General features: G+C 40.1%; 1 protein-coding gene across 8 annotated transcripts in view; it reads left to right on the forward strand.

The window, feature by feature from the left end:
* The first annotated feature begins 7,102 nt into the window (after nt 1-7,102).
* LOC117535623 (spectrin beta chain, non-erythrocytic 1) overlaps nt 7,103-27,805 on the forward strand; it is a 58,031-nt gene continuing 37,328 nt past the window's right edge. For 3 of the 8 annotated variants that reach the window (XM_034200156.1, XM_034200171.1, XM_034200186.1), the window contains exons 1-2: nt 7,103-7,527; nt 18,853-19,040. In XM_034200156.1, coding sequence (XP_034056047.1) covers nt 18,884-19,040 — 157 coding nt within the window. In that variant the 5' untranslated portion in view covers nt 7,103-7,527; nt 18,853-18,883. Of the gene's footprint in view, nt 7,528-15,938; nt 16,068-18,852; nt 19,041-22,745; nt 23,429-27,805 lie in introns of those variants that run through there. The other 5 variants (XM_034200161.1, XM_034200165.1, XM_034200193.1 and 2 more) reach the window with 5 other exon arrangements.

Genomic DNA, 27,805 nt, shown 5'->3' on the forward strand with positions numbered 1-27,805 from the left:
CTGATTTAGCCCATGGCAGACACACATGTCTAAAAGTATACTTTAGATCAGGGGTGTCAAACTCAATTTCATCACGGGCCACATTAGCATTATGGTTGCACTCAAAGGGCCGGTTGTAACTTTAAGACTATATCAATATTTAATATATATAAAATAATGTTATTGCCTCTGCATTGGATTGTTATCGGATAGGGTAATAACTTCATAATTAACTACGTCTGAAAGCAGAAGTCTTCGGCAAATAATTGCAAGTCACTTCAGTGAGAATGTCACAAAATGTTTTAAAAAGAAAAGCCAAATTCTGAAGAAAAAAAGTGACATTTTGATAAAAAAGTCAAATTCTGAGAAAAAGTCAAATTCTAAGATAAAAGGCATATTTAAAAAATAAAACGTGCTTCTGTAAATCGGCATGTAACCGTATAATAAACATATTATATTCTTTCAGAGATGTTGTGGGCCACATAAAATGAAGTAACGGGCCGGATTTGGCCCCCGGTCCTTGAGTTTGACACCCCTGCTTTAGATAGATAGATCATGAGTAATGGTGTTTTCTTTGTTAAATTGTCCTTATTGGTCCATTGGATCAAGTTCGATTCACATGTCCTTGCTTTAACAAGAATGTATTGTTAAATTGTCTGAATGATCTTAATGTCTTTTTAGCAAAGTACTATATCCATGCCAGTTTACTATTCATTAATACTTATCTCACCTAATCTCAGTGTGCTTTTGACTACATCCACATGTGGAGACGTGAAGCATGGAGTGTGTTCGATCAATCTAACTTCCTAAATCAAACCCGAAATATGCTTTTAATTTGACTTCATCAGTCAAAAAAAGTTCAAGCCTATGTCAACAGTAACAATATTAATACGTTTGGTTTGGTCAACTTAAAAGTAAATGATAAAAGATTACTGATGCTGAATATGGGAGGGTAGAAAGGCCACAGAGGACATCAGCTACCTGAAGAACAGCACCATCTTGTGAACTCTGTGTTTGTTACTGTAATTCCCACCAGAAGCCTCAGTAAACACAAGCTGCTGTGTTCAGCTTTGTGGAAGCTACTATAAAACCCATCTCTCCAAAGTTAGCAGATATTTCTAACCCCTGCACAAGGAGGGCCTGTTAGAAAACAATCTTAAGAAATACTTATTAAGAATTTACATTTTAATGTCATCTTCTACAGTTATGTTTATAATTTAAAACATAATTATATCCAATCAATTTCTTAATGAATTGATTTTCCACAATAGGTTCCCCTATGCCACACGTTATGTCATTATGGGCATTTGGATGTCGGAGCTATAGGCAATAATCTAGGTTATTTTTCCTATGAATGTTGCCTAGATTGTTTAAATTGTCCTTGATTGACATAACAATTTATAAAGCCATCACTTCCATGCAAATCAATGACTCAATTCACCGTTGGGTGTCTATCACAAATTGTAATTTGTGTTATGCACACCAAACTACAAATCAAAATGTGTCCTTTTCCACCTTTCCTCTTACTCTCCAGTTTCCAACTTTATCTGGTGATATAGTTAAAGTTTAAACTAGTTTCAGGTCAACAAATTAAAACTAAGCCATATAAAGGCAGACACCTGCAATAACAGCGCTATACACTCCTACTCAGACAGTCCATGAGTCACAACACCACTGAGGCATTTTTCAGTTTCTCCCTGAGCTGTGACTTTTTCATTCAAATATTTCATTTTGGGTCAAACTAAAAAGGTATTGTTCTTCACACATTATATCATATTTTGATATGTGTTGTCTGGAGTGAACATCACAACATATGTGTGCATTGCTCTTACTATCTATCTCTTACTATCTATAGGTTGCTTTCTGAGTGAAATTGTATTACAGAAGTCCAAAACAAACTCAGAAGAAGTTGTACAGCTCAACCTTAATAGTACTGTGACATTGCACAACTACACAGTGTCACCCTCTTATCACTTATACTTCCCTTTTATTTCTTAAATGTTTTCAATGAAAGGCAGGCAATTAATGTTCATCTTTTTTAAAGATTAAAAACCAAATCTGAAGACTCATTAAGAAGAATATTTTCTGCATCATTCATAAAACAACAGAGCGTAAACGCTTTTAATTGCCTCTTTTTGCAGCCCGTTGGAGCATACATGAGATTAGAGGGAAAACGTCAATGAGGAGGATGCACATTGCTTCCAGCAAGCTTGTTCTTATGGAGACATTGGAGGTGTGAACTCAGACCATTTATCTAGTACAAACAAACCTGATGCGCTCAATTACAATTCCTTCTACTCAAAACTGTGTCAAAAAATCTGTCCTAAAATGTAAAAACTTCATATTTTATTGGTTTAGATTTCTTTATATCGACTTTTCTGACCAACATGTAAGCGAAACTGTACTCCTCTTGTAGATTGTATCATATTTGTTTCCACACATTATATTTGACATGTCATAAACACAGGTATGACCATGTATAAAAAGCGGGGCAACAAGTGATCCTCCACTAGAGGGAGCTGCTTGTACATGTGTACATTACTGAATATGCTTTCCATCACTCTAACTGGGTCCTCACCGTCATTATGTCTGTGCCATGGTGTAGTCAGTTCAGGTTGTGAATGATGAGGGTTATATATCAGAGGTTTGTGCACAGATAAATCTCATTGATAATATATTGGTCAATATACAGAATGCTACTGCTCCTGTATTATAATACATGCATCATTACTACTAATTGTTCTTTATTTCAACCTAAAGGAAACTATGTTTTATCAATCAATTAAGCCCCCAGCTTTAACAGATTACATATACACTGCTGCAGTTCCTTTTTGTAGATCTAGCAAAAGCTACGGTGACTTGTTGCCAGATCTACTCATGGTCAAAGTAAAAAACTGAATACTATTTAGATAATGTATATACACAGGTCATGAAGTCACAAGGCATTATCCCCATGCTGTGTTAAATAACTGCATTGTGCAATGGGCAAAAGAAGATAAAAACAACCAACAAACACAGTTTCAATATGAAGATATAAACCTCTTTGAAATTAAAGTATTTTATACTTCTGGGCATAATAATCAAAATGGGTCTGAATCTGAATGCTTTCCCGAAACAAGCTCTCAGGCTGATGTTATAAACATTACAGTTAAAGAAGCAAAAAGTTATTAATTAATATTATTTTAAATTATAAGGAGAGCATATGTTTCATTCCCTTGGAGCTACTGCAGGTTGTGGATTGACTACCACACACATGTAGATGAAACCAGGTTGTGAACATGTGATCCATGTTCCATGCATGTGAAACATCTTGTCTGCTGATTTGCACGCCCAGAAATGGGTGCAATAACTCACAAAGCTATTTGTCCCCCTTTATAGATTATCCTGTGAGCTCAGAGAGTCACGTTGCACCATGGCACCACAGCTCCTCACTGTCCTGGTTTCATTCCGTCAAATTATTATATAATTTAAATTTCAAACTGGAACAGCAGGGTGACCTCCAGCAACTAGTTTAGGGAGAAAGAGAGATATGAAAAGGGACAGAGAGAGAGGGAGGATGAGCAAGAACCTGGACAGAAATAGCATATGTGTCCTTTGGAGATGACTCGAAAAGGTGGTTGGGAGGATATAAATATATTTTAGTAGGTCACATTGACCGAACTATAACCCACTAGGTACCGGTGGCTGCAGACTGCAGCTACCAAACTTTCTTCTTTGTTGCTCAAATACAGCTTTAGGTGGCTCAAAGTTGAGGGACAAACACTTTACATTGCAAGATGAGGATAATTCACATCTAACAATTTCAATTGAGTCTTGTAGTCACTTCATTTAGGTCCAGTTCAGACATGAATTTCTCTGTCATTGCAATGGTCGATTTATTCAAAGTGTGTAAATAAATGAGGCGGGTTGTTGAATTTAGTAAATTATGTAATTTTGTTGCTTTTCTCCACTAATGTCCCCTCCTTTTGTCTTTCAGCTTGGGAAGCCTTTTTTTCGTAGTTTTTTTGTGGGATACAAATTCCTGCAACAAAGGGGCAGCTAGAATTGATAAAACAGGGAATTTCTAACATGCATTTTCAGATGTATGAGCAGATACAGTGTTACAAACCATTTGAACAATGAGCCAAACATGTGTTGTGTTAACAAGGAAATATTTCCATGCCTGGTCAAATTTGGAGAAGGAATTGCTATCAGAGCATCGGAGGTGTTGCTTATAAGGAAACAAACCCAGCGGGACAGCCATATAGGGAGGAAGCACATCTATTCAAATAAAGCACCATTTAAAGGTGGAAATACTCTTTGAAACAGGAGTCAGATATAAATCAATCTACTTAGTGGTGATAAGTACATCTTTAAAGTATAGTAAACCTTTTAGGGCTGCAACATTAAGCCACAGGAGGTATGTTGTCATGGTGTATTATGCTTGTTTCAGTTTGTGTCCGTCCGTGCCTCAGACAGTTATTGGGATCAGCATGGAGACCCCCTCCATTGCCCCAAGATTGGTCTCATGTGATTCAGATTTAAGGCTGGGAATATCAGTCACATTGTGCTGGAGGGGAAAAATAATAGAGTTCATGTCCACCCGGCTGTGAAGCTATACAGTCACACCAACTTTACCAAACACAAGCCCCCCAACTCCACCCTGGTGGTCACTGAACACACTAATAATGACCCCACCCACCCAGGTCCCGTCTATAGTGAGCAGACAGAGAGGGGGTTTAGCTGAAACTGCTGCAATCTGCAGAAAGCACTGTGCTGGACACACTCTGGCAGCCAGTGGCAGCCTTATATCCTGCACTCAGCTCTTTCCCTTTGTCACGGTGGATTGTGGATGAGCTCTCTGCTGGGTGAAGGTCTGTGAGCAGGGGTGGGGTCTGGGGCCGGGGGCGTAAACAGGTTGTGTGTGGCTGCACAGCGCAAAGTGATTTTTAAAGGCCTGGAGGCTTTCTTTTTAGCCTTAAACACTGTACAGCTTTGCAGTCAGCCATGTGTATTTTACACACTTTATCCTTCAATCATTTTAATGAGTTTTTTTTTTCAATATTACAATGAGAGGTGTTACCATACCAGATGTAATGTAATGTTATTTCAAAAATATGAACTTGTATTGCTCACATGATAAACAGCAATAAGGGGATTTTTTGAACAATCATTCTGGCAATTAAATTATGTTTAACATCACTAACAGTATTTGATGTTTCAATGAATAATTTACAAGAACAGAACAGATTTGCAATAGATCCCAAAATGACCAACTAACTGACCGTAAAAGAAAAGACGTACTGTAATGGCAGTATAAATGGGTCATCAATACCGGTAATGCATCTGAGTGTATACAGTTGGGTAATGGGCCCTACACTTTATTTGTTATACTAATGGCATCTGCAAACTGTTACAACTATTGCAGTTTTTGTTCTTTTCAGATGAATTGAAGGTTTGATTTAAACATGCTCAGACTTTACCCTCTTGGCAGGATTTGGTGTCACAAAACTTCCCAGATGAATAGTTGAGTTCAAGATGAATGTTGTCTTTGCAGATGAGTCGGATCCAAGCAAGGGCACAAGATAGGGGTGGCAGGTTAAGGTGAAGGGGCAATTGACCCTAACTTTATTCCCCTGAACATATTTGGCATTGTAGCTGGTCTGATGCCATTGCAAGACGGTCTCTAGTTGTATTAAGTTTATGTTATCAAGCTTCCACTGAAATAATTATTTTAAGTGAGCTGTTTATAATGCAACACTTATTTTTCCGCAGTGCTACATGTAATCAAATGTGTTGATAGTTTAAATTAAAAGCAACTTTTTATGATATAACATTTGAAATGATCCTGCCCACACGGAAACCTTCAACTACAATAATACACTCCGAGCAAAACAGTGTGGAACCACACTAACAACACAGCAGAGCATTTTCATTACCACTAACTGCTCATATGAGTATCGTGCTCCTTTCCCAAACTGCTCAGCCCTCTCCATGAGACCCATCATCTCGTAAAGCCCTTGCCACTACCACTTTGTTGGTTCAGCACCACCCATGCTCAAAGATACACACCCTATCAAGAGACAGACAGAGAACAAAAATACACAAATATCATTTAGGTGTTGGAATGTGGGTGCCTTCCTTAGTGCCCGTCTACAGACCACCAGCATGAATGAGGCCCTCTGTATGTGTTTGCATATTTTTTAACTTAACTGCAAGCACTGGGAAATCACCCCTCACATTGCTATACCATGCCACTGAAAAAATCACAGAGGAAAACACTTATCTTGGTCTTGAGGGTCTCTTGCACAAGGATCTTCAAGGCTTTATGAATAACCCAGATCTCTATGACTTGCTTGATGTCACACACCAACCAGGTGCTACATATAGTGTCTCAGGAATAATTTAGTGCAACGGCAGTTCTGCTAAAAACCAATGGAGAATGGAAAACCGTTTGTTTTTTTAAAACATCAAGATTGTGGGTTTTTGATTTATAGAAAGTAATTGAATCAGAAACAAGTGCTTAAATGGGGGTGATGTATCAATAGATTACTATAATGTAATTCTGAAGTATGCCTATGATGCATGGTTAGAGCAGGATATACTGTAGGCTGCCTACACCATGTATTTTAATAAACTACCAGGGATGATTACTGTTTTTAATGAAATCTAAGGAGATGACACAATCTTACAGTGATAACCCTCACCAGTTACTGTAATAAGGAGATAGTTGATGCATTTGAAGCTGTGAGAAATTAGATGCTAAAATGGGCAGCAACCAGTAGGCTCTAGCTGCAGCCCCATGTGGATTGAGAGTGATGCATTCAATGTAAGCTAGAATTTTTCCCTGCATGCATTTCTAAAATGTCCTCATGTCCATTGAATTAACTAATTGCAAGCAAAAGGCTCTCTCGAGATGCACAACTGAATGTGAATGTGTTAGTTTTAGCACCAGGGACAGCACCAGATACAGAACATGGGGCAGAGCATCCTCTTCTCACAGTGATTGTGAGAATACAAACAAATGTGCATAGGGTTTTTCATGTGACTGTGAAGGGTCAGCACCCACCCACCCATCCACCCACACACACCCACGCCCACCCCCCACGCACACCCCTAACTACCACCACCAGCACGTCCACTTGTTTTCCCTTCTGCCTGTTTAACAGGACTGAGTGAGAAACGGACGGCCCTTCTGATGCTCAGTCACGGGGAGAGAAGCTGCTGCGGATATCCGTCTCATACCTGCCTCACAACGGGCTCCTCTAGTCGCTGATTTTCCTCTTCCCCCACTGACCGTTTTTTGTGAAAGCGATATAAAAAAGATGCTGGTTTTGGTTTCGTAACAAGCTGCACCGGGTAGCAGCGCGCGGAGGAAAATATATGTTTCCGAGGATGCGGATTTAACGGAAAGACGTTATGTGTGTTACCTGGGATTTGTAACCGTTAAAAACCGTTACATTCTGAATGAGCTTAGTCGCACGCATCGAGATATTGTACATGTCTGCTGAGATATCTCACACAGTGACGCGGTAGTAACAACATCGACAACAGAAGACAAAATAAGAGGTAAGCTTTATTTTTAATTGTGTATATTTATTATCCACCACCGGGCTACCGACTAATAACAAAGCTAATGACAGACTGTGATATTCAGGTGACTGCTGTTAGCTTCCCACGGCTACTAGCTGCACACACAACGCTATTGTATCTCAGCTAAAGCCATTTTTTGAAACTCTGAAAGAGATGATGGCTCAATTTAACTCATTTATAATTCTGGTTTTATCGCTGCCTGGTTGAGAAGTGTATGCTTTCTGAATGCAACGCTACGTTAGTTATTGAGAGCCATCCCTCTGAATGTGTGTCTTGCCTTTGTCTAAACCGATGTCAAACGCAGCCACATTTTATCTGTAGAGCCAGCCTGTGGATCTCTGATTCAACATCTGCTGGTAAAACAACCAAGCCTTGTTGCCTGCCTGCTAGCCAGGTTATCGCTTTCTCACCATGGTGTGGTGTAGAGCTGGCGTTTTGTAAAGCTGCAGTTTTTGCTTTCGACATTGTGGGCTGGTTTATGTTATGATAGGACTGAGAATTATACTGCGTGCCCGGCCTATACTGTGAGTCATGGCAGCGATGCATCAGGTAAACGTGTGTTTTTAAAAAGGTTTGCTTTCAATGAAAACATCGTTGAAACTAAGGCCAGTGAACACGTTGTTTTGAGGAGTGTACTTTTGCTACATCCCCATCAAGCGTTTTAAGACCCCATCCTAATGTTGTGGGTATTGAGAGCTGACATTTGCCGGCTACCACGTGTAGAACCATGTTTCATTGCCCAGAGACCCCAGCCCATTGAAACACATGTCATTGTGACAGAGAAGAAAACCACATGGGCGTGCATACTAATGGCATTACATTTTAAGTGCCATTCTGGATGAGCTGTTTGACATGTGAGGGTTTTGCATACAATAGATGGCAGATATCACATGATTAATGGTAGGTGATGTTTGGTTATATTCTATGATGCTCAACTTGTTTTGGTCCTTTTCTGAAATGCATAGGAGAAATCTGAAAAAGACAGTTAAAGTTCTGTAGGACCACATTTTACAGGTGTTATGGAGCAGTGGCATAATGTGAAAAGCCCCTTTTTACAAGGGTTGACTGACTTTTATCAGTGAAAAATGTAAACCTAGTATTCGACTACTCTTTTTGACCATAACACCTAATAGTGGGTCATGAAACGTTTAGGTGTTTAGTAGGAGGACATTTTAAAGGCTTTATCTGTTTTTTGGACCTAAACCTATTTCCTCTCCAATGGCCCTTACTATCAGATGTCAGTGGTTCAATACGAGCATCTCATGCTTTTAGCCCGCTTCATATTCAGTGACTGATTTACACATTGATGAATGCAATGCATTGCTTTCATTTAGATTGTGGGATAAAAGCCAGGGATTCAGTCACGTTTTAAAATACCTCCTCCTTCTTCCAATAACATCTCCTTTTCTTCCATGGTCAGGAAACGGCTTTATATGGAAGAGTAGACTTTCAAACCAAGGGAGATTGATATTGAAAATACATTAAAAGGATTTACTCTGAAGACATGACTAATATAAACAGAAAACTACATATTATTTCCAGAGTTACCTATTGCCTTTATTCATTTATATATATTCTCATTATGAGAGTAGGTCATTTAGTAGTAGATACCAATTTCTATTGGACCGTTTTTTTTTTTAATCGGATATACACATGTATTTAAAGTCAAATCAAAATAGTCAAATGCTCTTAAGACAAACGATAAAGGATTTTTTTAAAAAGACATTGCTAAAATATACACACAACTCCCCAAAGAGAAGCCAGGCCTGGTTTAATTGGGCTTGAATGGAGCCACCAGAGGGCGACATGATGACTTCCTCTTCACCTTGCTGAGAGATGCTCATGGAGCATTGTCTGCAGGCAGCATTAGGTGGACGGTCAAAGCGAGCCCCATACAGTATATTTAATAATTTATGTCCCTTAGGAGCTGTGACTGAAAACTAGCCGCCGAGGCCTGCTGGGATATGAATCGACTCCAAATAGGGAACCAAGAGGAAATAATTCAGTGTAATTGTGCATCAAAACACACTGTGTTCTTGGAATAATTGATCAGACACATGTTTCTTTGTCTTTTTCATGGCTTACCCAATGTTCCTCTGACAACAAGGAGCCTTCCTCAGATTTGTATAGACAATCTACCACACACACACACACACACACACACACACACACACACACACACACACACACACACACACACACACACTTAATCTGCCTGTGACTGAGGAGAAAACCATTTCATAGTATTTTATAGACTTGCGGTTGCCGATTTATCAAATATATGAATTTTAGCAGCTCATGATGCCATCCATGGAACTGAGTATTGTTTTTGATGTTAATTATACATGCTGGACAATAATCAAACGCATTATTTGTAAGAATATTTAGTGTTGATTTTAAAAGGTGTCTTTCATAGCATTGAATGATGTGTCCATTGCAGCGTCAGAAGATGAGCACTTATTTGCAGGATGTCTGTTGTTTTGGTAGCCATTCTCTCTGTTATTGTACATAATGAGAAAACGCTTATTGATATAGTTAACGCTGCATAGTGATCCCAGAGAAAAGCATGTACCAAAACAAACAAAATGGATGCACCCGCTTACTTTTTATTACGCTATATAGAGTGTTTGTTGATAATTGTTGCCTTGTTGTTGTGTTCGTGGTTGGAATAACTGAAGAGCCTTTTTGACAGAGAGACAGATGGGTTGTGATGATAGATGGATGAGATATGGCTGTTAGCAGCCTGGCTACATGAGCAGCATTCAACAAAGGAATGGGGCTGTGAATGTGGGCCCCCCATAGTGCTGATTCTCAAAATCCCTCTTGAACAAGCTTTTTTTTTCAGTTCCTGCCATTCACACTTTCTTTGTGCTGCAGTGAACCATATCACTAACCCAGCATACGCCTTGTGAAACTAGTGTTTCTCTCTGATGTGCAAAAATAGTACAGGATTATAACATTTATTCATTCAGTCTTTTACATGCAGTTGTGTCAAATCTAAACTCCCTGAAAACGATGTTGTTGGCATGTGCACCCTGTGTTGCGAAGCCAAGGATGGACAATGATGACTTTAAATGCGATCAAATAAACATTCAAAAGGCACTTTGCATTGGCACGCCATTCTTAACTGTGAAGGCGTTAATGGTTTAACAGGAAAATATCCACAAAGCTTTAGAAGAATAGAAAAAGTCTGCTTTTGGTTAAGAGTATTTGCTATTCAAGGTGCCCAGAAAATCCTACAATCTGTGGGGTTTATCAAATATTTTGATATGTTGGATCTATTCAGATCGGTTTGTCAAGATGAGATTTATAAAGTGTTCATTCTCAAGATACATTTGAGGTTTTCCCTCACTAGACAATACAGATTTTTTTTCCCAGTATTTTGAAAAGTAGGTCATCAGCATAAATATTACCGCACCTTTATGACAAACGGAGGCAATCATCAAAAGTAACCCCATACAATTGGAGCTTATTTCGTGTGACATAAGATTTGTTTTATCTAAAACTAATTGAGGCCAAATAAACAGAAAGATTGTCCTCACCAACTGTGTCATTTGCATAAAAAATGCATGTAGTTTCTTTTGGATAGCTGTGTCATTAATATAAATGGCAAATTATCTTGCATCTATAATTAAACAGCAGCCAATTAGAAAAGTAGATCAACATTTGTTTTAGTGCTTTGAGAGTTTTTACATTTTATAGTAAAAGATAACTGGCATGTCGTTTTCTGTCCCGGCTTTAAATTATTTGTGCATCCTCTTTCATAATAATCATAACTGTAGTGAATTGTGTGTGAATCCCACAGAACAGTGTGAGAGGGCAGTCCACTTATTTCCACTATGATTAAGAATGTGAGAAATATAAAGCAGGAGAAGAAATGAGAGCGTTACAGGGCAACATCACAGCGGCCTGTAGCTGGACATCATAAACAACCTTTGCAAACATGCTTGGTTTTCAAATTTGATGAATTAGTTAATCTATTTACTGTATGCCCCTGAGGATTTAATCTCTTCTATTTTTAAACATGAGGTCATTGTAAGGCATTTGTTTTGTTGCATTCAGTGCCTCTTGTGTGGGCAGATACAGTTTCGTGCAGAGGCAGAGATTCTGAGCAGTTGCTGCACTGCTGCTTTACAGGGTCACACAATGTTGCACACCCCCTCAGATATCTAAAAGTCGAATATATCACTGCCAATTTAATATTGAGCGATGCTAGGCAAATCTGACATTCTGATTTATTCATAAGGCAGTTTTTCAATATTTTGATACCAAAAAAAGGAATCAACTATCTCCAAACGGAATAAATATCAATCATTGTTCGGCTTGTAAATCCTAGCTTTTTTGGGATTGACAGCATTACAAACTACTATTATTACTACTACTACTACTACTACTACTCAATGCTGCAAGACTAACTTATGTTGTACCTGTCACAGCCAACATGTGCTCTCTATTTGGCAGGCGGCAGGTGCTAATTTACTCTTAGTCTCAACCAATATTTGCTGTTTTATTCTACTGTGAACTGGCAGCCACATTAACATATTCTTTCAAATTGTTAAAGTAGTCATTGTGTGGATTTGATAAACTGTAACACACACCAGCAACACCGGCAATATGACACTTAAGACCATTAAAACTCTTTCATATTGCATTTTTTTTTATTTCTAAAAAAGGAATGCAGAACAAAAACGAAAGCACCTCTGACATCAAGTAAAACAAAACTCCCACACATAAACACTTTTAATGTTGGGTCATGATTATTTGTTGGGATCAACTGATTGTTAGGTCTATCAACAATGCATCAGCCTCATTACACAAACAGATCAGACCCATAGGCATGCTGACAGCACTTACTCTTGCACTTCTTGTCCTGTGTGTTTTAAAATGGAAAGATCAATCCACAGTGGATTAGCCACCAGGATTTGCATGAATATTTAATTCACTGATGTTTTTTTTATTTGGATTTCTGGCTGCCCTCGAGATTGATGCAGCCACTGTTGCATCCAGCCCAATGTACATCAAAGCAAAGGCTCAGAACTGTACTCATTGAGAAGGATAAGCAAGACTAGCAGCAACCTTTACTTTTCTCTTGCTATGACCCATACTGTAGCAGTTACTAAAATGGCCACAATGGGAATACGGTTATAAAGATGAGTCATGACTCGTGTATTTAAAATTCCCCTGTAAAGTATTGTTACTTGTTCATGTTGTTTATTCATTCGTACCTTTCGTTGACAAAGATAAGTAGTGTAGCGTGAATGTAAGGTGCAAGACCAACATTGTTTACAAATCAGATGCTCCTTTATTATCAATAGAATAGTAGCTACAGGAATACCTCGATGATATGATACCATATATATATTGAGGAGAATGGTATTGTCTTTGTGACAAAAGAGTACATTTGCCACCAATGTTGTTTTCTTGTGATTGATTTAAATATGGTGTTATTTGAGGTTCAATTTGTACCATTGTCCCAAACTGAAGTAACATGTCTATGTCCGTGCGTGGAAGGCGTGCTGACCGCTTGAGTGTTTGATGAATGTGATGCTACAGGTCAACAAAGGCCCTCTGCTGTCCTATTCAGCAGGGCATTCAGGCCGGGATCAGCAGGCTGTGTGTAGGGGCCTCTGATGCATATATGCCTCTGGCTGCCTCCTCTCTGCAAACAGGAAAGGCTCGCCGGCTGGCCTCTTCTCTCTGCTGACATTGTATGGGGCCAGTTTGGCGGAGCAAGCTTTGTGCGAAGCATTTTGGGATCTGACTCCCCCAGCGTCCAGGCCCGTCTGAGTGTCACGTGCAGGCATCACAGAGGTGCCACCTCAGCTTGAACTCATTACATTTGTTTACATAAAGCTAATAGAAATGGATATTGTTTATATTGGGATTTACATTGAACATCAATATCAAATTTGCATTGGATTGTTATTTGGACAACTGGTTATGTTCGGAGTATTGCATGTGTGAATTAGGGCTGATCGCGATTTTAAATGATGCGATTATCAAATCTCAAAGCCTGCGATCTTGTGTGTCAGTCATCCACACCAATCAGAAGTGCTGTGCTCCACATGTACCAGCCATTAACTAACCAATCAGAAGTGGCCCATGATAGAAGGTGATAGACAGATTGATCCAATCACCTGCCAAGTATTTTTGAAAGTGCCTGCCCTTTCCAAATGGCTTCCAATGGAGCTTTCCTAGATGCTTTGGTGAACCACCTGAGTCAGGTTAGTGATGCTCCATCACATGTTTTACATCTATTACAGGCTGAATCTTAAACTGAAGCTCGACTTTAAAGCAACCCAACGGAAGTTTCATGTAAGTTTAGTTCTTTCACTCGTAGCTCGGGCTGCGGGGGTGCTAGAGACGGGAGCACGTTGATGCGACCTTCCTAGCCGGAGATATGGCCGCATTTTACAATAAACTTCCGTTGGGTCGCTTAAAAACAAATAATGCATATCGAATCGCAATATCTGGCAGAAAAATCGCAATTAGATTTTTTCCCAAAACCGTGCAGCCCTAATGACGTGTGTCAAAACAACAACAGCTTGTTCCTTGTACCATCTTCTGCAAAGCATTACATTTGCCACACGTCAGCCCCCAGTGCAGGCTATCTTTTGCCATTAACTGGCACAATGTCTTTTTTGATTGGTTTGTGGCTTCTTAAATTGAAACATTATCTCTATTGTATGACATACAACGGTTAAAATATAAATAAGTTGATCTATGGAGAAGCCTACACAATCTATAACAATGATACTAGTTAAATGTGTTGATTGTTATGAATATTCAACACTATGGATGCACTGACCAATCAGCATAGAAGATGTTTGCCGTATCTTTACTATTTTGAATACCAGTGCTGTGGCTTTTGGTAAGGCTTGATATTGGGTGATGGCTTCTTTGTTTGGCCATACAGGGTGTGGTTGTGTGTGTTTGTGTCTCCCCTATTCCCCTGGTGCATGGTGGCCGTGTGGCTGGCTAATGTGCACAGGCCTAATTCCCTGCGGGCGATGGTGAGCTCTGATTCTTTTTTTCCTCTCTCCCTGATTAACGGGTGCACTGACAAACAGACCAGCTGGGTGAAGAGAAGCAGCTCTGTGAGGGGAGGAGGGGGGGTGAGACAGAAAGAGTTGGCGGCTGTACCCATCATGCTGCTGGCTGCCCTGCTTTCTTCACCGGTGTCGCTCTGCTCTGAGCGATTGTCTGATGTGTGTCTGCCCAGTCAGAAGCTGGGTTTACTTGGCTTGAGGCATTCCCTTGTGTCCCATTTACTCTTCTTTTTTTGAGAAGCACTTTTCTTCCGAACAGACACACTTATTGTACATGTCCCGCTTTCCTGTGTGAGTTCAAAGAAAGCGTAGTGGTGTAATATTTGAAAAGGTTAGACTACATATAGGCCATGCTTTGTAACCCATCTTGAGGATATTTCATTACAATATTGCAGATGTTGCCTTTTAGTTTACTTAAATGTTTTCTAGGTGTTCACACATCTCTGCAAAGTTGACCAGTTATTGCGATAATAGACTGATTGTAAAAGCAGCACTCATTTTATTTGTATTAGTTTTTGATGGTTTTAATTTCAAGTAATCAGAATAATTGTTTCAAAGGCATATCTACATATGAAAGATATGTCCCATATCCAAATCTTTCATTACATTAATGTGTGTCTTTGTTATTAGTGGATTAAACCACAAGGGGATTTTCTTTCATCAAAATGCCCGCCCTCTTTTGTGCCACATCTGTCTGACTGACTGTCTGTCTTTTCTCCTGATATGAGCAGTATAATGGTTGCTCTGGGGTTCATGTACGGAGGAAAATTAATGTCTGTTTAGCTTTGTAGAGCGAGGTTACAGTTGAGGGGCTCTTTTCTGTCTCTGATTCGGTTCTTCTCTACGAGGTATTTCAACGTATCTCAGGCTAGTGTGATTGTAGGCGTTGAACCGACCCACTTTGTGTTCTGTGTGTGTGTGTGTGTGTGTGTGTGTGTGTGTGTGTGTGTGTGTGTGTGTGTGTGTGTGTGTGTGTGTGTGTGTGTGTGTGTGTGTGTGTGTGTGTGTGTGTGTGTGTGTGTTGTGTGTGTGTGTGTGTGTGTGTGTGTGTGTGTGTGTGTGTGTGTGTGTGTGTGTGTGTGTGTGTGTGTGTGTGTGTGTGTGTGTGTGTTTTAGAAGCACTGTGGGCATGTGTGTGTGGGTGAGGTTTGGTGGTGATGGTTGGGGGTTTGATATGTCAGCTCAGTGTGCATGTGTAGTTTTATGCCTGTCGTGTGCGTGTGTGTGTGGAGAACAATGACTACAGTAGGTCGTATCATAGTAGGTCACAGGATTGTTTGTCTGATCCATTAAGGGGCGATTAGTGAAGACACTGAGCCGAGACCTTTTTTCCTACAGACAATAAGGGGAGGATTGCCCTCGATTTGCCACTGCCAGACTCTTGTGCCCTCGCTGGTCCCGCCTCCGTCCAGCCCCCACCCCGCTCAACTCCCACGGACAGATTGTCACGGACTTCTTTACTGCCAGGTCTGTCCTGGATAGTGTGTCCTCTTTGTGACTCTTGCTTGCATGCCGTGACGTTTTGGTTAGTTAAGCTGCACGTAAATCCTACCACACCACATTAGCGCATGGTGAAGGCCTGCCTGTGGGTTTTACAATTTTTGTTTCATGGTTTGACACGGTGATGTTGAAGAAGATAAAAAAGGCTGAGAGTTGTCAAAATGTATGTCTGCCGACGTACTGTGTGATCATTTTATTTCAGAGAATATTCAACATTATAAATGAGGTTCAAACGAATGAGCATACTGACTGCACACACACACAAACAGACCACACACACACACACACACACACACACACACACACAGGCCAACTCCGGGGGGTCAAGACATTACCCGAGTCCTGGGGGTGCCTGTAAATGGGGAGGAGACTGGTTGGGGGGTAGTGAGGAGGCGTTGCTCTGCCTTCTCCTCTAATCCCTGCATTTAGTTTCTATTCACAGCCACTTCTTAATCTGCCTCTAATAGGATTTGCCAAGCTTTTTGTTTTATTTTTTATAGCTTGAATGTTTGTCACTTGTTTGACTTCTCTTAACAATAACAAGGTGTATCCTACTTTAGGATGTGGCTGTAGCACACATGGTCTGACGTTTATAAAAACTAAAGCCATCAGTGATGTTGGAGGAATATAATGCCAAGGTTTGTAAATGTAAGTCTAGGGTAGTAGGCTGTGAATTCATTTTCACATAGCTGTATTGCAGATTCAGCGGTGTTTGTTATCCACAAAATGTCAGCATCACTGGTTAATAAATACTGAGCACTAAACCAAATGGCCCAATGTATCTAAATGACCATGTTCGACACTATGCTCAATTACGTGATTGCCTGTCTATCTATTATGCATTTTTACATTTAATGATGAAAGGCATTCTACCGTATATGGGCCCAACACAGGCAGTGTACAGTACTGATGCCTATCGGTTCTGGCAGTTGTCCGTTATAGATTTCCAGGTCTGATTTAGTGATTGCATTGACTTTCACAACATGATTGTTCCAAGAATGGTCCAAGTAGACACATTAGTAACAGTCCTACATTCAACCAGATCAATCTCTGTCCTTAGCTGTTATCGTGTCTTTCAATCACACCTCCTGGAAGAGGACAGAGAATGAATACAGAGCCTAATTAATGCGCAATGTGTTGAAGAGCTGGCCTACTTAGACCCCATTTACACGCAAACGCATACGAAACGCAAAACGAACCAAATACGATATCAAAAAAGTCTTCCGTTCACACGAGACCGCTGGAAACGCTGGAAACGCTGTAGTACATATGCCGGGCCTGTAAGTGGCGCTGTACTTCCGCATTAGACCGCTCGAAAGCGCTGGAGACGCTGTAGTACATATGCCGGGCCTGTAAGTGGCACCACAAAATACACCAAAAGCATCGAAGAAGACCCCCGAGCATGGTTGCCCTTCTGTTTATGCCCCGCGGTGGATTTAGCAACATGTAGTTCATGTAATTCTCCATGTCCACTTGTTGCTGATGGTTGTGGTAGAGGAGCTGTAGATTTTGCACTAACATCTGTAGCAGCAGTGAGCTGTAGTTATCAGGAAAATTATCGTATAGGGCGTACACACTGAGCCGTTTGGCCCCCCAGAGCGTTCCGTTTGCAGATCTATCCACCTTGGGACCCGTTATCGTTGGCCTCGTGTGAACGAACGGGCTATACGAAAGAGAAAAGTAGCGGATACAACCGTTTGCGTTCTCGTGTAAACGGCACCTTAATCTCCTCTCTAGAGTACCTTGTTTGTTGTTGTCTTCCTTTCAGGCTCTGACTGTAGTACAACATAATCCAACACCAGATGTTTCTACCACCATCCTCTGGCTCACTCATCATCTCATAAAAGTCAGCTAAAGCTACTAGACACAACAAAAGATAAACTAACAGGTATTAGCAAACAGACTATACAACATTGTCTATTAATCTCTCTCAATGCTCTTAAACAAATGGCTCCAGTACATTTAATGGATGTCACTAATGGGGGGTTTAATCTTAATGTAGACCACCCATTGGGTGTCTTTTGAGGACATTTTATGAGGACAAAATAAGGACGGGATGCATTGTATACGTCATCAAAATACAGAGACTCAAGCCGTAAGAGAAAAGGGGTGGGACTGACCTCCGTGTTTATGAAATATCGATTGTTGCCATATGAGGGTCCTGTTATTAAATCCTGATGCTGAGTAAGTACAAACAGCAGGATAGGAGGGTCGTGCATGGCTAGCAGTGAGTGCAAGGACAGGGACTGAAAATGAAAGTGCAAGAATCTGAGAGTATTATACTCTAGTCTACTCTATTTATCCAACATGTGCCGTGCACATTGATGAACATCTATGCCACAAGCAGTACATCATGTGAACCAAAGCACAGCTGGATGATACCTTTACATAATATCGATATTATGGCAAGCCATTGTCTGGGGATTTTACCTTAGCTTATAGGAGCTGATATATTCAATTATTGGTTGGTTTACTGAAAAACTTCATAACAGCTGCTGAACTTATCTCAAAGACACACTGGCAGTTGCAGTGTCTAAGCTGTTATTTGCATATGACTCTCATTTGAGCACATACAACTTGAGTGCAGCTGTGAGGCTTTGAGCAGAGTGTGGGTGATATATGTTTCATTGCATCATCTTGCTTTGGATGAAATAGAAATTGATTCTCAGAAACTTCTCATCTCACACAATGTCCACTCATCTCTGTATACACTGACCTTGGATGCATTTGTGTCTCTGTGTCTGAATCGTAGGTTGAATGTGTTTTCCTCCAGCCTGGACACCATGAGCACCATCTCGCCGACGGATTTTGACAGCTTGGAGATCCAGCAGCAGTACAATGACATCAACAACCGCTGGGACCTGGCAGCTGAGACTGACTGGGATAATGAGAACAGTTCAGCACGACTCTTCGAGCGCTCACGCATCAAGGCTCTCGCAGGTATGCTACACTTCAGGCCCGACTAACGTAGACGTTTGCAAGGTGTCAACATGCACCTCTGTGTGTAGGTGTGTGAGGATGACAAGTTCTGTTTTGGGGCATTTGTCATTTGTCACAGTTGTGAACATTGTACGACATAAATGACAGAAGTTATCCTTATCAAATTATGTTTGAAAATTGATTTTATTTCATCATTTGAGTAATGAATAACAGTCTCTCCTGCAAAGTTACCATGAGCTGAAAAATGAAAGTAGCAAATGAAATGTATTATCGAACTATGACTGAAGGACAAATTGCATTGCATGCTCTATTCAATCTTAATGAGCCAATCCGAAGGATGTGAATGTTGTAATGACATTTCAAATACTACCACCAAAAGGTACAATATCAAATGCAAAGAAACATTTAAACAAAATTCAGAAATTATTTTTTAACAAATGAATATTACTATTAGACCATACAAATGAATCATCATAATTCTACGTTATAGGATGATGACTTGAAGGATGGACCCTTATTTTTAGAAATCTTTTAAATTGTACAAGCCAGTATGCTTTTTTAAAGTTAAACTTTCAAATATGCAACAAGGGTTTGAGAAAAAATATAACATTTGCAATAATTACAAACTAACTGTTATGTGCACAGATCTAATAAGGCATTGTAGACTGAGGACCCAACTCTATTATTCTCTGTCCCAAAAGGCACAATTATGTCTTTGTAGGGCAAGACAGAAATAGTTCCAAAAGGAGGACAAAGCCACGCAGCTGGATAGTCAATTCACCACAGAGCAATACGCTGTGAGGGAATAAGGTGATGAGAATAGACTTTAGGGCTGTAATAGGTCTCTTTAAAATCCACAATTAAAGATAAATGCAAGATCTACAATGTTCCATATTTTACTCTGTTATCTCATGCAGCCTATCCTATTGGAGGCTCCCACTGGTTTGACCCAGGTGAAACTCCTGATGGCGCCATGAGTGTTCATTTGTGTGTATCTAACCACAGTGCACCTTCCTAGTTTCACATGTTACAGATACAATCTCTATTAATAGTCAAAACAAGTTGCAGTATCATACAGACCCCAGCAGAGGGGAGCAACAGGCAGACACACACACACACACACACACACACACACACACACACACACACACACACACACACACACACACACACACACACACAGAGAAACCACATGCTCTGTTAGTTTTAGTCAAATATGACCTCACTCATTCCCTCATGCCAACAGGTAACACACTTGTTGCCTGGTTGTTTTTTGTACTGTATTTTAATGATGTACTGTATCTTGCTACCATATAATTATGGAAAGCAACAGACGGCTCTAATACTGATTGTACCAGTGTGACCAGAGTTGTGTGTGTGTGTGTGTGTACCTGTGATACCATCTCCGTTTGACAAGTGTGGACTTGAAGTGCACATTCTCTGACATGCTGTAGCAGCTTTGTCCCCAGGCATAACTTCTGCCTACCTTAAACAACTTCTCCCAAATGTCAAGCCCTTCAGCAGTCTGTAAGCTGCTGCCTACTTGTGCTTCAATCTCTCACAGTAGCTCACAAATATTCCCTCGGTGAAATGACAGTCTGTTAGATTAATTTGACTCCTGGTGTGACAGCAGCGGCTGAAGCTCGTTTCACAGTAGAAAGCTTCTCCTGTGTTTAAAGATAATTGTAATTTGCATAAATAACCACCTATCTACTCTCCTATACTGTGTGTGGTAGCAGGGCAAGCGGTGAACATTTGCATTTTGTTAAGCATCGCCTAGCTTGTACTTACTTGTAAGAGCTTACACAGTAGCAGAGCAAGAGTACTTTGAAAGCATCCATGTTCCTTTTGTAACACTACTCTTCATTACATATCCACATCATTATCATGGATAGGACAAGTCAGTTAAATCTGGAATCCAACCAGTTCTAATACACAGACTATGCTTATATACGATGCATACATAATGAAGCAAAACCACACAGAAGCATGAATAATAGATGAACGTTTCTATTCACTGTCTCACATTGGGCCACATTTTGTATACATTTTGTAGGACTTCATCCTAAGAAATCAAGCCTTCTAGCTCCAGGGGGATCCCCCTTCAGATCAGATATTTAGTTGAGTATGGTGGTCCAACCTTCCCCCCTCCCCTGTGTCCCTCCAGGGGTTAAGCAGTTGGATGGATAAAATGTGTACATGCTCAGCAATAGATCTCTGCCTACTCCCCTGCAGCTTCTATCTTTCCCTGATCCTCATCTGCGTTCATTCACCACACCAGACCATCATTGATTATCATTAAATCCAGTTTGCTCAATGCATGAGCTGCTCCCACATCTCCATTTGGCAGACGTTCTCAATGTTTGTTGTCATATTTTACAAGATTAAGAAAATAACTATTAATATTAGTGTTTATTTAACAGTTTATCCACATGACTGATGAGTTGTATAGATAGGTCTGAACATAATATTTTCAGATGCTTTTGCCAGACACGCAAACCTGCCATCACATCTGCGTCTCGTGGTAATTGGGATTGTGTGTTTGAAATATGCCCAATGGGATCCTAAACGGCCATTTCCAGTTTACCATGTCTCTGCTTCTCATTTCTCACTGCATGTGACCACTGCTTGTGATCCCCAGAAGGAAGTGTGTTCGCTTTGGATCTCATTAGTCCAGTCCCCCCTCCATAAACACCCAGGCGCAGAAGGCCGGGGGCATTTGGTCCTTTAATGAGATCCATCCAGATGCTGCCGGCTCATCAGGACAAGCTCAGATAAAAAGAACCACACATTTTTACCCCTGACCAGACCAAAAGCCAACTTTTGCAAGAAAAGTGGTGACCTTAGCCCTCACAGTGTTTACAGTGTTGTGTAATTTTTTCACACACAGGCAATTATTGCATGTGTAACTTTTACTGTGGCACTTTTAAGGGCGTTAGCAGCAGCAACGAAGAGTAAACCTTCAGCTATTCAACTTTCAAAATATATTTAGAAGTCTCTTTTAATGCATAGTTTCTAACATCATTTTTGGTGTGTATTGCACACATTTTAAATGAATGCTGCTTTATTATTGGTGCTGCAGAGTGGAGCACAGCTACAAAAATATACAAAAGTGTATTTTCTTCCAGTGTTTGCATGCAAGACACACTTAAGTTGACAGTGGGAAATCAAATGAAATAAGAAACATTGTTTCCTTCCAAGTTAAGCCATTAATAATTTGAATAGTTATCCATAATCTAGTTTGACATAAAATGTGTTGATTAAGTGTAGTTTTATAATTGTTTTAGACAGGACTTATGACTCACTTCCACCCCCACTCCTGCCTAACCATCTGGTTGACAAACAGACACACAAGTTCATCATTTCAAATCTTGTTCAGGCAGGAAGGAGCTTGTCGTGTTGCTGAGATACTCTGAACAACTTCCTTCCTGTCTTAACGCCTTATCACAGGCAGAGCCCGCAAACAGAACAAGGCAAATGTAATCTTGTGTCAGAGAGTGATAGAAATGAGAACCACATAGCAAGACAGCAGGATAAGAGGATGGATCCTTTCGTGATGTACCTTCTTGGCAGGCCACACCCCGCTGCTCTCTGGAATTAAGGTGGCGTTACATAATCCACCTCAAGCTACACTGGGCAAAGACTTCTAATGGTTTAGTCCACCTCCACACCGCCTCCCTCTCCACTTCAGCACTGTGTTCCTCCTCTGTGCTCCTCCCTCAAACACACCTTGTGCAAATGACACAGTTTTCAGACAGCACAGCAGGCTTTGTTTACACAGCTATCCGACCGCGGCCGGTTAGCCTGCTCTGCTCCAGCAAATGCATGTTCAGAGTTTGGAGGGAAGGGATAGCCAGCCTTGAACCACAAGGGAGTGTAACCAGACGTTTTTACTTTGCTTAGAGGTCACATGTGTGGTGAAATTCTTCACAGGAGGAGGTGAAACAAGAGAACATTTTATTTTAAATGATTCTTTAGAAAAAACCCTCCACCGTTACACTGCTGTATTTTCATTGGACAAGGTGGGACCTACAGTAGAAGAAGAGAAGAACAGGCGGCAACATTTTCAAGCTTGAGTTGTGCTTGAGGCACAGCATTGAGGGAATCAAAAACAGGAGGACAAACCAAGGCATTTTGGATATACAACATTTTATTTTCTGGAAAACCCTCTTAAGGAGTTTTGTGGAGCGGGAAAGGTCGCTTTTGCTGTGCTATGCAGGATAACTCCCATTCACTCTGTATCTGAGAGGAATACTTGAGAGAGAGATCCTGAAAAAAAGCCATGGAGTATGAACGCAGGGACAGAGAGCCCTGCTTGTCCCCAGCAGCATTTGTAAATCAGGTGCAATATTCCAACATCCTGGAAGGGAGGTTTAAACAACTGCAAGGTAAGAGTCATGCTGATCTGTCAATTTCAATGTACTATTAGGGAATGTATTTACCTTTTTATCCAATATTTGGTGTTTCTCTTATGGAAAAGTTGCTAATGTTAAGACTGTCCAAGACTGAAAGGTGTAACCCTTTAAAAATATCCTGCTGTGTGCTAACATCGGAAATATATTACATTTTGACAATTTTGCTAGTGGTAGTCCTATAGCAGGTGCTGTGTGTTGTAAATGAGTCTCCAGCAATAGCTCCACATTTTTCTCGCATAATTCATTACCTGTGAGAGGTTGACCAGACTCCTCTCTCAATTCTGCGTTATTGTAGTGTTTACTGTGGAGAGAATCTAAGAGAGCCGTTGCAGACAAACACTAGGCTTCAGCTCAGCTCTAAAGCAGGCAGTCTGGCACCTGATCACTGGGCCACCTGTCCTTTCCTTATCTTATTACAATGAACCGCTCTGTCTCTGGCTAAAGCCTGTGAGGTCCCGCAAACGGGAATCACAGCGACCACTGGTTGTAACATAGGACTTAGGAAATGATGTGGTAACTAAAGTGCAACCCCGCGATTAATTGTAAGGGAATCTTGTAACTCACCCCTCTGTTTCTTGGCTAAAATGCTGGTGTTCAAATTGAAAAACAATATGGAGAAAACCTTTTTTACTTGGTCAAGGTTTTTGTTTGATCAACACATGTATCTGTTAGACTCTATTACCATGTGGCCTGTTCCTGTGAGCTTTAGACCCATTGGTCATTGCCCATGAGATAAGGTATTAGCAGTAGCTGAGTGTGTAGGGCAATAGTTTATTAAACTACCAGTTGGTGCTAGTGTGCATGAAGATCATAGTGTTTTGCTAGTTTCCGGTCCCTCCCTGGTTGCTGTCTGGAAAGGAGAGCTCATCTTAGGGTTTACTTGAGGGGCACGTCTATTCTTTCTGCGTGTTTGACATTCTTATTTTACCTCCAATTTTAGTAATATCTTCATTGCCACGGAGGATTAGTCTGCTAAAGGACATGTATTCATATGTCTGAGTAAATGTGAAGTGATGGATACAAATATGTCTACACCGCAGTGACAAGCTCTTGAGTGGAGATAATAATCATTTTGTATTACAAATAATATACAAGATTCACAACACTGTCACACTCAGCTGGGCAACCTCACACTCAAAGAAGCTGCGAGTACATACCTCCACGTCTTTTCCAACTTGTCAGGCAAGAAAACCTTTAACTCATTGTGTAATTATGGGGGTCAGAGATCAGTCACTAAATGTACGCTGACAAGAGATATTCCCACTTCCCTCAAACAAGAATATGATGAAATGAGGTTCATTCAAAAACAAAACTATTTATGAATACTATCTTAAAGATGGGGAATTTTCAATGAGTGATTACATACTTTGTGTTTCATCTCTGTGCATGGTTATGTTCTGGATGGAGTTTGCTGTAAATATACTCACATGCACATACTCAGACAGACACAAACACATTTTGGCAACATCCACTTGTATTTCTAGTTTGACTACACTTGAGGCTCATTCTTTGTGTCACTCCCGCTCTGCCTCACTATGTTAAACCGTGATTTATGCTGATGCTACAGAAAATGCATGTTTGCTGTCCCATTCACACAGCAAAGCATTCACAAAATAGTTTTGTACACCAAACCATACATTGCTTACTTTCAGTTTAAATATTTTTCCACTTACAAGCTGTAAGTACAAGGTCAGCGGTTACCAACTTCTTAAACATACAATTGATTTCCATTCTAACATCTTAGAGGGACTTGAGGAGAAAATATAAAAAACTAACATATCTCATTTATGTTTCGTGCCTGGAACTTGGTACAGACTTATTTTACAGACTTCTACCATTAATGAATGCACTGAACACACTAGCATTGTCTGACTCAGTGGTGAATGATAGGTAACTAAATAACTAAGGCCAAGGGAGACAGGTTTAATGGAACACTGGTTATATTGAACTGAGAGGAGGAAAAACCTTCATCTCTGGGAGATTCAAACAGTCTTTATTGACAGATGGAGGGACATTTGCTTTTAGTTTTTTTTTATAGCCTCTGTTTTTTTCAACCCATAATAACGTTATAGTTTAACCCTTAGAATAATATAAAGAGACGAAACATATTTTTCAAACCTTGGCTCTAGTTTCCCAAATCACACTATCCACACTATTATGTAATCTTATGGTGCCTCGTGAGTTAAAAAAACCGCCTTCCTATTGCCTAATACTTCCTAATAATTCCGTTGATCTTGGTGCCAAGATAAATAAATTATCAGTTTTGTTTGATGTCCTAGTTAATAAATAAATATAGTGAGTTATGTTAGACTACAGGGTCACCGTCCCTGATACCCGCACCCTCTGAGTCAACTGCTTTGGACTCAATTTGTTTGCGTCACTCGGCAGGCATTAGCAGTATGCTTTATGCAAATAGAGCGCACTTTGACACATTCAGAAATGTCAAAGTCAACAGTCCTTCTTTCCTTCATGTCCATCTGAATTCTTGGTCTCTAAAGCCACAACTAAGAGGTGATGCTAGCTCTTTTTATTCTTTCTCATTGAATGCTCTGTTGTCTAGATCAGGAATGTTTTGTTTTTATACTTTATTAAAGAATTTGAATTGACATTGAAAGGGATCAATGTCGAATTTGGGTAAGGTTTCAAGGTCCAGTGGCCTACTATGAATTGAATGTTGTAACTTAATATTTCTAACACTCCTAGTGAAAGCTCTGACTCTGGTGGCCTCCAGCTGTAACTCAGAGTCACATTACCCTGGTGAGGGTTCACTATACATACAAAGACACACACACGCACACACACACACACAAAATGCCTTTTTTGTTTGTACAGTTTTACCAACATTGACAGTTTCCTTCTTGGAAGGGTAACTGGATAGTGCTGTTTTGGGGGCTTTAGGACATTTATTGTCCTGTTGACATTTCACACACTTTCTGTGTCCAGATGTTATGGCTGTGAGGTGTCTGTTTCTGTCTCGTTTCTCATGGGATTGGCCTTGGCCCGTCCCCTCCTCCCCTATCTCTTCCATTATCAGCCACGGCTGCAGATGGCACAGAGGAGGATGACCTGAAAGGTTCAGTACTTTCATTGCCAATATAGAAAAAAAAGATGACATATCTTTAAGAGAGGTCTCTATCAGATTCCTCCTGTCTGTTTTGTCATTTTAAGAACAAAGTTAGGCCACACAGTGTCTTTCTATACTAGTGACCGCAAACTGTTAAATGTGTAAAAATAACTCATGCCACATGTGGCAAGGCGTCGGTTTTACCACAGGCCTACTTTCAAAGTCATAAGCAAAGGAAGGGCGCTTCCGCTTTTCTAGAGAGAAATGTCAAAGCATGTGCATCTCTAAGTGCCATTGTTCTCACTTTGTTTTGCACACTTTGTCTAATGATATGCAGGCATGCCTGGTTAAATTCTATAGACATGTAATACACTGAGGGTACATTTCCCATTTGCTGCAGAGATATGTGAAATAATATTTGTACTCAATGATTTGACATGCAGTCAGATGATATCCTGTGGCTATAGTTTTTTCTAAACTGCTTCTTACTTTATACCGTTTTTATATAACTAAGGCTGCTGTTGACTTTGAAGGAGTAGTAGATATTGTAACCTTAAAGTTTAATTATATAATACACAAATATAAACATGAGGGTTGATCATTAGGACTCTCTGAAATAGCTAAAGTTCTTTGTACATCAATCAATCAAATATACTCAAGCTTACGAATACAAGAAATCACATACAACAAGCGTAGACCTCTTTTTCATTGTTTGATTTGCATAAGACATCCATTTTATGTCACGCTCAACAACCGTAGTTGACTCTTAGCTAAACCACCTAATGGTGTCAATACAGAATAGTAACCACTTACCACAAAGCTTTTTTTCAAAGTATTTTCTCCCGACTGTACGATTGTTCATTAAAACAAATAACAGACTAAAATCCAAGATGTAAAGGTCGTTCTCTAATGAGTGCCTTCTTGGCTTTGCTCTGTAATCTCAGACAGCAAAACACTTGGTGGCTGATGGTTGGGGAATGGATTCTTGAGCTTTAGTTTCAGCTAAAACGTTAGAAATCTCATGATACTTAGTGATTGCAGAATTACACACAACTAATACATATGCCTTAGTAAGTACCCTGATCAAATCAAATGTATATCTCTGCAACTTTTTGAATCTTCCAAATATGTATTTTCTACTGTACACATACATATATATTCATACATACACATCTACCACAATGTGGTTATCTGATCACTGACATTATAATGAACACTTGAGTCATCCTTTAATTAGTCTTTGCTAACTGTAATTTAAAGCATGTTTTGCACTCAGTTTAGCAAAC

Source organism: Gymnodraco acuticeps, unplaced genomic scaffold (genome assembly GCF_902827175.1).
Source record: "Gymnodraco acuticeps unplaced genomic scaffold, fGymAcu1.1, whole genome shotgun sequence".
In the NCBI taxonomy this organism is placed as follows: Eukaryota; Metazoa; Chordata; class Actinopteri; order Perciformes; family Bathydraconidae; genus Gymnodraco; species Gymnodraco acuticeps.